Source organism: Heterodontus francisci, chromosome 22, assembly GCF_036365525.1.
Source record: "Heterodontus francisci isolate sHetFra1 chromosome 22, sHetFra1.hap1, whole genome shotgun sequence".
Lineage (NCBI taxonomy): Eukaryota > Metazoa > Chordata > Chondrichthyes > Heterodontiformes > Heterodontidae > Heterodontus > Heterodontus francisci.
This window is the reverse complement of record NC_090392.1, coordinates 76495311-76508488: the sequence shown is the minus strand read 5'-3', so window position 1 is coordinate 76508488 and position 13178 is coordinate 76495311. Positions and strand designations below refer to the sequence as shown.

Sequence of the window (13178 nt, the reverse complement as noted above, 5' to 3'; positions counted from 1 at the left end):
GGCAGTCACTCTCACCTTGCCTCTTGAGTTCAGCTCTTTTGTCCATGTTTGAACCAAAGCTGTAATGAGGTCAAGAGCTGAGTTGCCCTGGCAGAACCCAAACTGAGCGTCACTGAGCAGGTTATTGCTAAGCAAGTACTGCTTGATAGCACTGTCGATGACACCTTCCATCACTTTACTGATGATTGAGAGTAGACTGATGGGGCGGTAATTGGCTGGGTTACACTTGTCCTGCTTTTTTGTGTACAGGGACATACCTGGGCAATTTTCCACATTGCAGGGTAGATCCCAGAGTTGTAGCTGTACCAGAACAGATTGTCTAGGGGCGCGGCAAGTTCTGGAGCACAGGTCTTCAGTACTATTGCCTGAATATTGTCAGGGCCCATAGCTTTTGCAGTATCCAGTGCCTTCAGTATTTAAAATACTTTAATGCTGTAACGCTGTTAGGACACCCAGAGGTCATGAAAGGAACTATATAAATGCAAGTCCTCCTCTCCCTCGTTCCCCATTCTCCCTTTCTCCAAGTTGTCCCTGCAACCTCCCTCGTGCCTGCATCTTTCCTCCTCCCACCCTCTTTCCCCCTTCCCTTACCTTTACTGACTGACTACAGCTTGTGATACTGTCTGATGGTATAGCTAAAATGATAGACAGCTTTGCATTTATACAATGCTTTGTCTCAGTGCATCTCAAAGCACCTCAAAGAATGAATTACTGTTAGATAGGCAAATACAGCGGACATTTGTGCACAACATGGGCCCACAACACTGGGGCGATGGGTCACCAGTTGAGAGCTTTTTTAGTGGTGCCAGAATATGCCATAGGATCATTAATATTCACTTGAACAGGCAGACTGAGCCTCAGCTGAAGGATTTGCTGTCTAAAAGTTAGCTGTTACATATCTCTTGCAAGTGAAGCCAAGCTGGGAGGTCCTGCATGCTGGGGTCCAGCTGATCAAATAGAGAAAGACTTGAGTGGATTAGAGAGCTGAGTTGATGAGTGGTGTTGTGTGTGTACTCCTTCATGACGTAACACACCATGCGATTCTGAGTATTTATCAGTCTTGAAGAAACACCTGTACAGTGAACATCTCCATGTACTGGCTGCTCTGCCATTACTCAATAAAGAACCAACAATATTACTGTTGGATCCCACAAAGAGAGATGAAGTCCAACTGTAGCTTTAAGAAACTTTATTGCAGTACTTCTTGGTTACATCATCAGCAAAGCAGACAACAATACCTGGACTCTTCTCTCCTCTCCTGCCTGTGCAGGGAAATCAAGCCTTTCTTATAGTTCTTCATTCAAATCAGTGACACCCACTTTATGTTCCCAATTGGTTTACAAACTTTTCAGTTTCTTGGTATCATGGCCTGATTGGGGTACTGCTTTGTCACCTTCCCCTCTAGCAGTTTCCCATCCCCCCCTATCTCCTTGGACCATTAGGCTGATTGCTATACAATAGGCTACGATGAAGCAGCTTGCAGCTGTCCTGTTAGTTTTTGCTTGTTAGTCTACTTCTACTGATAAGCTGTCTGTGCAGCCCTGAAACTATGAAGTCAATTCTGATGAGCTGTCTCTGCAGCTCCGAGGTTAGTTTGTTAGTAATATATGATTGATTAATTATTTCACCTTAAATGTCCCCATATTATTCTGTCCCCACAATTACGTTACTGATCCCATCTGGAGAGGTCTGTCTTTGTCTGTCGTCTCTACTAACACAGAGGTTCAAGGAACACGCAACGAGTGACAGATGTTGAACATGGACTGATAATCATGATGTAGAGATCATAAGATCATAAGAACTAGGAGCAGGAGTAGGCCGTCCGGTCTGTCCCCACAATTACGTTACTGATCCCATCTGGAGAGGTCTGTCTTTGTCTGTCGTCTCTACTAACACAGAGGTTCAAGGAACACGCAACGAGTGACAGATGTTGAACATGGACTGATAATCATGATGTAGAGATCATAAGATCTAGGAGCAGGAGTAGGCCGTCCGGCCCCTCGAGCCTGCTCCGCCATTCAATAAGATCATGGCTGATCTTTTCGTGGAATCAGATCCACTTACCCGCGCTCCCACAGTATCCCTTAATTCCTTTATTGTTCAAAAAGATATCTACCTTAGCTTTAAAGACGTTTACTGAAGAAGCGTCAACTACTTCACTGGGCAAGGAATTCCATAGATTAACAACCCTCTGGGTGAAGAAGTTCCTTCTTAATTCAGTCCTAAATCTGCTCCCTCTAATCTTGAGGCTATGCCCTCTTGTCCTAGCTTCACCTGCCAGTGGAAACATCCTCTCTACTTGTATCTTATCTATTCCCTTCATGATTTTATATGTTTCTATAAGATCCCCCCTCATTCTTCTGAACTCCAATGAATATAATCCCAATCTACTCAGTCTCTCCTCATAAGCCAACCCCCTCAACTCTGGAATCAACCTAGTGAACCTCCTCTGCACCCTCTCCAGTGCCAGTATATCCTTTCTCAAGTGAGGAGAGCAAAACTGCACACAGTACTCCAGGTGCGGCCTCACCAGTACCTTATACAGCTGCAACATAACCTCTCTGCTTTTAAACTCAATCCCTTTAGCAATGAAGGACAAAATTCCATTTGCCTTCCTAATTACTTGCTGTACGTGCAGACCAACCTTCTGCGATTCATGCACAAGGACACCTAGGTCCCTCTGCATAGCAGCATGCTGCAACTTTTTACCATTCAAGTAATAATCCTTTTTCCTGTTATTCCTACCGAAATGAATGACTTCACATTTACTAACATTGTATTCCATCTGCCAGACCTTTGCCCACTCACTCAATGTATCTATGTTCCTCTGCAAAGTTTCACAGTCATCTGCATACTTTGCTCTGCCACTCATCTTAGTGTCATCTGCAAACTTTGACACCCAACACGTGGTCCCCAACTCCAAATCATCTATATAAATTGTAAATGAGTAAATGTTATTGCCATACGGGACATGACACAGGAGAGAGGTCAGAGGAGACTGGTGGATAGATCAATTTTAGCCGTTGGTGCAGTGTATGACTGTAGTAAAGGGAACAAGTAGGATTTTGTGTAACTAGAGAAATCGAGCACAAATGGAAGGGAATGATGGAGTCTGTACAGAACAGTGGTCTGGCTTCTCCTGAGATACTGGCTATGATACTGGGCGCCGTAGAGCACCCCGGCATTGAAGAGGGGGCAGCAAAGGGAGACTACACTGGCAATTAGGAGGAGAAGCTGCAGAAACTGTGCAGCAGGGAGATGGAAATTGGGTCTGCCAATCCCCCCCCACGTGTCATCATAGATCTGTAAAGACCAACATTGTTCCTGAGATTGTAGCTTTAGCGTTCAAGCAATGGTCATGTTGTTGGATCATGAATTGGACAACTGTGACAGGTAGCTTCTGCGAGCAGTGCTGTAGTGACTATGATGTACTGGCCATATTTTGGAGGGTTTATTTAACCAGTGTTGTTCCTCCGCAGGAACCCTGTAAGTACTCCTGTGGAAATGAATCTCTCGCCTGCACACAAGATAATCAACCCCAACAAAGTCGTCAACCTTGTTTCCATCCAAAGTGTTTTAATGGATGGGTGAGTAGTCCTTGGTCCCTGTAGCCCTATATTGTTCAATGAACTGATGTGTAACAGTGGAGATGAGAATCTCACTTATCAATCCTTCCTGATCGGGTTTGGCAGTGGATGGGGTATTTTTGTTGGGGATGGAGGAAGTTGATTTTAGATTCTGATTTCCTGATGGAATTTACCTGAACATATTCCAGACATGAACAAATCTGGATTTAGGAAATGGGGTTCCCACTGGAGATATTCTCCTTTACTGAGTGTGCTGGGAGCAAACCATTTGCCATTCAGATCTGGGCTGGGCCTTATAGAGATGTTTTGATGGGTTTGAGGTACTTTGAGGAGTCCCCATAGTGGACATGTGGGGTAGTTGGGCTCCTTTTCTGAACATTCCTGATTCTCATTCCTTTTGAAATCACTAGAAATTTGATGGGTTTTGTAATAAGCGGGAAATCCACTTGGCCAGATTTGTGAAAACAAAAAACACACCATGGTTTTATCGTAGCCACGGTCCCACTCAAACCATTATTTTTTTGGGACGGGGGGTGGAGGTGGGGAGGTGAGGGGGGCGGAGGGTGAAAGATTCCATTTATCAGCCTCAAGAATGTTAGCGCTGAAAAAATGAATATTTTCCTATTCCGGGTTTCCAGTCTTGAAATGAGGCATTCTCGAATAAACTGCCACCCAACCAGCTACAGAGAAAGCTCCTTCTACGCTGCCCAGACAATGTGCCCATTCTCAATTGCCAACTCTCATTGAGGTTGCACCACATGACATTGTGCCTCCAATCACTCCGCCCCCACACTCACGCCATTGGTCGTCCCACGTGTCCATCCTCACAGTGCAACCCCTTACCAAGCTAATTCGATAGTTTATATTACCAATTACCTGATTGGACAATGCTGACTGTCAGTCCAACAGCCTTTTTATCTCCTCTTCAATATTTTTATAACTGTTAAATGAAAGCGTTCAAAGAAGATGAAAAAAAATCCCACACAATATTTTTAAATCCCTATGACTTTTTTCTCTTGAGTGTGCTTGTACCAGTGTCCTGGAGATTAACCTGTAATTCCTGAAGGACACAAGGACAATTCTGAAAGGTTGGAAATCCTAGTCCAATCCTCAGTCTCAGAAGGACAGCCCTTACTACACCATAGTAACCATCCTGTGATTTTCCCTTGAGTGAAGTTGCCTATTTGTTTTTGTATTAGTCCAAGTTTTGGACCATGGAGTAACGTCCCATTTGACCTTTGAGATTGCCCCAGAATAATTTGTGCTTTTTTTTAATAGCTGAGATTCAGAGAGGAAGTGGGGCGATTTCATCCCAGAATCATAGAAACAGAGAAGGCTATTTGGCCCATTGAGTCTGTACCAACTCTTTCAAAGAGCAAGCCAGTTAGTCCCACTCCCCCTGCTCTTTCCCCAAATCCCTGGATTTTTTTCTCCGATTCCCTTTTGGAAGTTATTATAGAATTAGCTTCCACTGCCTTATGCATTACAAATCCGAACCGTGTTGCATTAAGAAGCTTTTCCTCATCGCCTCTGGTTCTTTTGCCAATCACTGTAAATCTGTGCCCTCTGGATATCAACCTTCAGCCACTGGAAGAACTTCTCCATTTACTCTATCAAAACCCTTCATGATTTCAAACACAAATTGGAGCTTAAAGCAAACAAAGCCTGAGGTTTTGCAGTTGCTGGCATGAGGTCACGCGAACTTTAAATGCTCCAGATATTGAATAGCTTGTGATCTAAAGTCAGCTCAAAGCTTCCTCGATTAACAGTCGGTATAATTGCAGCATTTTATTATCTCTCCCTGGCACCCAGTCAACATGCCAGCACTGGGAGACAGAATTAAATCTTAAATAAAGTTAAGGCTTAGCTGAAAAGTGAACCAGCCACTGAACCATTGTTTCCTTTTGCTTTCTGTTCAGGTTTTGCTATTCCGAGAAGATTGTGTCTTTGGTCTGTGCACGTGAGTTAATTAATTCTTTAAAGGGATGTAAATTGTTCGAAACACAGTGCCCTATTTTTCAGATTGAATTCTTCAGAGTCTTTGTGTACATTGCGTAGTCACTGAACAGTTTGTCTGTGGGAAGATAGGAATTGTGACAAAGAAGGCCTAAGGTTCATTTCATTTGCCTTCTACCACCCTGGTAGTTGTGTGATGCAATGATAATGAAGCTATCGACTCATCATAGCCATCAATCTCTATCAATTAGTTTACAACAGACCTGGACAGTAGACTTGTTGGGTGGTTCATATTCCTGGTTCTTGGGGTACTGGTGATAACAAGTTCTTGTCTAAACATTATTTGGTGTCACTGGCCTTGATGTAACTTCATAAGGGCCCCTAATGTCTTGCTCCCCACCAGTTTTATGACAAATCTTTCTTTTTAAAGTTTTATGTGTTTATCAAGCTGCTGTTTCAGTGTGACTCACTTCATCTCTTCCTGTGTGTTTTATTTTTGTATATTCATTCTCGAGATGCTGGCATCACTGGCAAGGCTAGCACCTATTACCCATCCCTAGTTGTCCTTGAGAAGGTGATGGTGAGCCGCTGCCTTGTCCATGTCCATGTGGAGGAGGTACACCCACAGTGCTGTTAGGTAGAGTTCACAGATTTTGACCCAGTGTTGATGAAGGAATGGCAATATAGTTGTATGTCAGGATGGCGTGTGACTTGGAGCAGAACTTGGTGTTCCCATGCGTCTGCTGACTTGCCCTTCTAGGTGGTAGAGGTTATGGGTTTGGAAGGTACTCTCGAAGGAGCCTTGGTGAGTTGCTGCAGTGCACCTTGTAGATGGTACACACTGCTGCCACTCTGCACCTGTGGTGGAGGGAATGAATATTTAAGGTAGTGGATGGAGTGCCAATCAAGTGGGCTGCTTTGTCCTGGATGGTGTCGAGCTTCTTGAGGCAAGTGGAGAGTATTCCATCACACTCCTGACTTGTGCCTTATGGATAGTGGACAGGCTTTGGGGAGTCAGGAGATGAGTTACTCACTACAGAATTCCCAGCCTCTGACCTACTCTTGTGGCCACAATATTTATATGGCTGGTCTGGGTGAGTTGAAAAACATTGAACTGCAGTCAAAAGGCAATCAGATGTGTTTCTGCTTTCTGTCATTAATGTTGATCAATAAAGAAAGAAGGGACACCTGGGTCAAAGTTCATTCCTGCTCCTACAGATTCTGATGTTCCAATAATTAGTTTTGGATTTTTAGATTACCCTGAAGGATTGTGTTTTGTCACAACTGGAGAAAAAAAAAACTATTGGGTCTTTTCTATTGAAATGTTTCAGGGTGTGAGCGAAGTGCCAGTGACCGGATTGTGGGGGGAGAGGACGCCACTATCGATGAATGGCCCTGGCAAGTTAGCCTCCAGTACAAGAAGCAGCATCTGTGTGGCGGGAGTATAATAAACTCTCAATGGATTCTAACTGCTGCGCACTGTTTCCCAGAGTAAGTGTGCAAGAAACTATGCTTTCTGTCCTGCATCATCCCACTGCCCCATCGTACCTTCCTCCCCCTATCGATTGCCCCCTACATTCTATCGATCACTCCCTCTGCAGCGTCCCATCAAACACTCCCAGGACAGGTACAGCATGGGGTTAGATACAGAGTAAAGCTCCCTCTACGCTGTCACATCAGTGTGCCTCAGTCCCAATGTTAAAAGCGCCAGTTAAACTGCATTTCTTCTTGGAATTTTTTTGCTGATTGGGTTGTGTTTATTTCAGGGAGTATCACCAGATTCAGAACTGGAAGGTATACACTGGGAGTAACACGCTCTACTCTGGGGGAAGCACCTACTCTGTCATGAATATCATCACAAATGGAAACTACAACCCACAGAACAGCGACTATGACATTGCACTCATTAAAGTGAGGTCACCTTTACCCTACACAGGTGAGGAACAGCCAGTGTGCGACACCGGGCATCATTAATTAATGAACTGTGTTTGACCTTTAACTAGCTGACATCGTCTCCCTTCCTAAAGTGAACTCTTCTCCATTAGGAACCCCTTTTTCAGTACAGCATACCACAATTTTCTCCCTTGCTGTTCTGAAGGTGCATCTCTGCCTGGGGTATAGGTGTTGACTCTCACTGGGGTATGGGTTCCACACACACTGACTCTCACTGGGATATGGGTTCCACACACACTGACTCTCACTGAGGTACGGGTTCCACACACACTGACTCTCACTGGGATATGGGTTCCACACACGCTGACTCTCATTGGGGTACGGGTTCCACACACACTGGCTCTCACTGGGGTACGGGTTCCACACACACTGACTCTCATTGGGGTACGGGTTCCACACACACTGGCTCTCACTGAGGTACGGGTTCAACACACACTGACTCTCACTGGGGTACGGGTTCCACACACACTGACTCTCATTGGGGTACGGGTTCAACACACACTGACTCTCACTGGGGTACGGGTTCCACACACACTGGCTGTCACTGGGGTACAGTTATACAGCAGTGGCCATTCGCAGTCATTCTTCACATGATTTTGCCAACACTGCCTGGAATATTCAACTGTGGGAGCTATCACAACAGAGCCTAATCCTGTCTTCACTCAATGTGCATGCACAGGGTTGCAGGCAATCACTGCCTTGCACGCACTATGTGGCAGTGATCGCTAACAGCCCCCCTGTCAGTGTTCCCCTAACCCAGTGACGCTGAATCCAATTACTACCCCAGTGGAGGGGGCATCTAGGCCCTTGCTGGTACCCACTGAGCCATATGGGAACACGATACCTGTTAATGAAGCAGGTTCACCCTACACAGGAAATGGGATTGGGAAAAGGAGACGGTTTCAAGTCTAATAATCTCAACTTGGCCATTTAGGTATTGGTTATGTTAGACAATACTATTTTGCTTTCTCTATCTGAGGTGATGTGACTCAGATCATGCTGGTTGTGTCTGAGATACGATATTGTCCCTGGCCTTTCTATCATTTAACTTTATTATGAGCTCAATTTCTTTCTACTGAATATTTTTTCTCTGCTTCTTCGCCTAGATGAAATCCGTCCTGTTTGTTTACCCAACTACAACTCTCCGATTCAAAAGAATACCTTGGTGTGGGTCACTGGCTGGGGTTACAGAAAGGAATTTGGTAATTATCACCATAGTTACTATTAGTTATGAGATCATCTATTCAAAGATGGCTGAACATGAGGGGTTCTCCGCTCTCTGCTCCAGTGGTGCCTAGCTTCCTGTCCTTGTGGGCAGTATTTAGGCTTGGGGAGAGGCAGTAGTAAAGTTTAAACCCCCGTTATCCGCTACTTCCCAGAAATTTCCAGTCGGTCACACTAACAGATCTTGCTGTTCAAATTTAGGATTTATCTGCCAATGAGTTAGCTATTAAGCACAGACCTTTCCAAATGGTGCGGTTGCCGACTCTGGGCATATTCTGGGAGGTTTCATCACGTGTCCTTCCATCTGCAACAACCCACGCACCCATAATAGGTCACCTGAAACAACAATAGCTTGCATTTAACATATTTAAACATCCCAAGGTGCTTCACAGAAGCGTTATCAGCCAAAATTTGACACAGTGCCATTATGAGAGGATATTAGAACAGGTGGATCAAGGTGTTAGGTTTTAAGGAGTATCTTAAAGGAGGAGAGAAAGGTGGAGAGGTTTAGAAAGGGATTTCTGGAGCTTGGGGCTTAACCAGTTGAAGGCACAGCTGCCAGTGATGTGCAAGAGGGCAGAGTTGGAGGAATTCAGAAATGTTTTGAATGACCTTTAATGTGTAGTGACTGTTATAATGTAAGAAGTGTGGCAGCCAATGTGCAGACAGCAAACTCCCACAAAAAACAATGTAATAACGACCAGATCATTTTTATTTTAGTGATATTGGTTGTGGGATAAATATTGGACAGGACCCTGGGGATAACTCCCCTGCTCTTCAAAATTGTGCTGTTGGATCTATTTTGTCCACCAGAGAGGGCAGACGGGTTCTTGGTTTAATGTTTCATTCGACAGACAGCACCCCTGACAGTGCAGAACTCTCTCAGTACTGGACTGGACTGTCAGCCTGGATATAGTTAACTGCAATCTCCTGTTCTGATTTTACTTTTTGGATTTTTTTTTTATATACAAGGTCAAGTGTCGACTGTGCTTCAACAGGCAAATGTGTCGGTGATTGAACGGGCCATTTGCAATAGCAGGCAGTATTACGGAGGGCAGATCACAGACCGCATGCTGTGCGCTGGGTATCCAGCTGGGAAAGTGGACGCATGTCAGGTATGGGTTCAAACGCGGAGCCTGGTCATATCTCTGAAAGAGGCAGGAGGTTATAAAGAGGAGACCTTGAGCTCCAGTCTGAGCTCTGTGAGCTGTGATGGGAGGCATTGTAATTACTGCTAAAGTAGTATTGTATCTCCTAATACTATTGCTCTTCCAGTCTTCTTTGTGCCCCCTGTACAGCTGAGCCACCTGTGGTGCCATGGACTTGGCTCTGGCTGCACTCCCCAGATGAACCATCACTCTCATTAGTATTTAGAACTGAATACTAGTTGGAGAGTGGGATGCACTCAGGGGACTCCTGCACTACCTGCCTGTTTCATTCTTAACTATCCATCAGTACCATTACTGATCCAGTGACCTGGGCATGCACCTGAAATGCTGTAACCTGAAAGGCTACGGACCACGTGCTGGAAGGTGGGATTAGATTGGTTGGCTAGTGTTTTTTCAGCCGCCACAGACACGATGGGCTGAATGGTCTCCTTCTGTGCCGTAACTTTTCTGTGGATCTTTGTGTACGAACATTACATAAAACGTACAGCACATGAACAGGCCGTTCAACCCAACTGATCCATGCCAGTGTTCAGGCTCCACATGAGCCTCCTCCCACCCTACTTCATCTCAGTTTCTCCTGAATTCCCTATTGGATTTATTAGTCACTACCTTACATTTTAGGTCCTAGTGTTGAATTCCCCCACAAGAGATGTTTCCAGTAGGTCAACCTTATCATCCCCTTTATTATTTTAAAGACCTCTGTTAGGTCACCTCTCAACAGTTAGGCTGTTGTTTCCCTTGGAGTACGTGCCTTCTTATTCTTCCTACCGAAATACACCACCTCACTCTTGTCTCTAATGAAAATTGTCAATTACACATCCAATTGGTTGTGGGCGGGATGGGGCCTGGCTGTAATGACCCCTGCACTATTCCCCCCTACACCTTCCACGCCATTGTCTACTGCTCTGCTGACCATCTGTCCTCCCACTCTAAGAATGGTTTCTTGAGTGAGATAGCCAAGCTTGTGAACAGCCACAGAGCTGTAACCAGAATGATGCCAACTCTTTCAGGAGAAGGGGGAGAAAGTGCAAAAGAGATTCTGAATGCAGCTTGCTTGATTGGTTGATTTTCAGTCTCTTTGAAATTAAGGAGCTGATGAACTTTAAGTGAAATATCTTTGTACTGCAAGGGTATGGTTATGTAGCGGTTATGTTACTGGCCTAGTGATCTATAACCCTGGACTAATAATCCAGAGAATATGAGTTCAAGTCCCACCATGGCAGTTTGAGAATTTGGATTCAGTGTACAAAAAAAACGAAACAAATTTGAACTAAGTTGATATCAGTAAAAGTGATCATGAACCTGTTGGATTGTCATAAAAGCCCGACTGGTTCATTAATGCCCTTCAGGGAAGGAAATTTGCTGTCCTTACCCGGTCTGGACTTGTATGTGACTCCAGTCCCACACCAACATGGTTGACTCTTAACTGTTCTCTGAAGTGCCCGAAGAAGATACTCTTGTCTCACCACCTTCTCGGCAACTAGGGATGGGCAATTAATGCCAGCCTTGCCAGTGATGCCCACATCCTGAGATTGAATTAGAAGGCAAGGGGTGAACTAGTGCCATGTTATGGTCATCTAGCTCTGGTATGACATACACCTCCCAGATACTGCAGGGAATCGTGTGCAGACATGCGTGGACTGTGCACATTCCAGAGAGATGGTGCTTGTCAGTATAAAGTAACGGAATATTAGCATCTTCATGACTCCCTGATGCTCTAAGGCTCCTGTGTGGCACCTACTCCACTTGGCAGCTTGTACTATTGCTGGGACTGCGGTGCATCCACAATCCAATAGTGTGTGTGCTTGTAAGCTTTCAGAAACTAGCTTCTGCCATGTACGGGGAACATTGTGTGTATAATAAAAGGATCTGGGGTAAGGGTGTAGCTCCGTGCGACTCTGCCTCCCAACAGCACATCTTAACGCCAACTGACTGTAAGAACAGGATCAATCCAGAGCTTGCGATTCTTCAGAGGGATTCCTTCTATTCTTGGTCAGGAAGGCGTTGAGGTTAAGGGTGTGTGAGTATTCAAAACTGAGCTCGATAGATTTGTTGTTGGGCGACAATGTCAAAGCTGGTGGAACCAAGGTCGGGAGATGGAGTTAAGACACAGTTCAGCCACAACCTAACTGAATGGTGGGACGAGCTCGAGGGGCTGAATGGCTTCCCCCTGTTCTCCCCCATGTGTGCTTGCACATGACGCTGACACTTGATGCGATTCCATTAATTGCCTTGGTAAGTTTACCATCCTATCTCTTTTCAGGGGGACAGCGGAGGCCCATTAGTCTATCGTTATAAATACTGGCAGTTAATCGGGATTGTGAGCTGGGGCACCGGCTGTGCCCGCCCCAATCGTCCGGGAGTTTACAGTGATGTGACCGCACTACTCGATTGGGTCTACAATGCCATCAATGTAAGTACAAGACGGACGCTGTTCGCAACTCTCTCCCCCAGCTCGCACACTTCCCCAGCGCCCCATGCTTCTGGTTTCTCTATGAATCATGTTCCTCAGGAGGATATAACCAAAACAATGAGGGAGGGGCCAAATGTTCAGATAATTCCCAAACTGCACTCAACATAATTGCTTATTGTTTACATTGACCTTTAACCAAATTTTCAACAGTTGCCCTGGTGTTTGATGGATAAAGGAGTCACCTGGTGAGATACTGAGTCACTCAGTCCTGCTTTCAGTCTCTGGTTTGTGCTCAGCCACAATTGGCTTTACTGACCCTAGGTAAGGACAGAGGGGAAAGTAAACAGCCAGGATTCCTGCTCCTGATCACTACCTGCTCCTCAATCAATGTCCAGACTTGCACTTTCCCTACACATGCTCCTCCAGTGCTCTCCTGTTCCCTCCCCGTCTCTCTCTCTCTCTCTCTCTCTCCCCCGCCCCCTCTCCGCCTTTCTCTCCCACCCCTGCTCCCACCTCGCTCTCCCTCTCCTGCTCCCGCCACTTCCACCCCTCTACACCCTGTGCTGGACTGGTTCTTCACGCAGAGCTTTCCTGCCACCCAGTGGCTGCACAAAAGAATGGAAAAAGTACAAACATTTCTGAGGAAAATATTCGACTGAAATTCAGTTGAATGAAGATTAAAGGGATTGGCAAACTCCTCTTCCAATAAGAGAGAGAGAGAGAGAGATGGGGAGCAGTGAGGGCATTACAGCTCTGTCTATTGAATTCCACGCTCTACATCCCAAGTCTTTCAGATGTTGCCGGATGTTTGAAGGACTCTCCTGGTGTTTAGAAGCAGAGGTGGAGACTGCAGAGCAATCAAACAATCCCAAAAGG

At 45.4% G+C, this 13178-nt stretch overlaps 1 protein-coding gene across 2 annotated transcripts in view; it reads left to right on the top strand.

The window, feature by feature from the left end:
- Positions 1-13178, top strand: part of LOC137381461 (transmembrane protease serine 4-like) — a 46620-nt gene that overhangs the window by 28211 nt on the left and 5231 nt on the right. For both annotated transcript variants that reach the window (XM_068054088.1, XM_068054089.1), the window contains 7 exons: positions 3480-3587; positions 5507-5547; positions 6875-7034; positions 7310-7479; positions 8603-8698; positions 9693-9835; positions 12153-12302. In XM_068054088.1, the coding sequence (XP_067910189.1) occupies positions 3480-3587; positions 5507-5547; positions 6875-7034; positions 7310-7479; positions 8603-8698; positions 9693-9835; positions 12153-12302 (868 nt within the window). The remainder of the gene's footprint in view (positions 1-3479; positions 3588-5506; positions 5548-6874; positions 7035-7309; positions 7480-8602; positions 8699-9692; positions 9836-12152; positions 12303-13178) is intronic.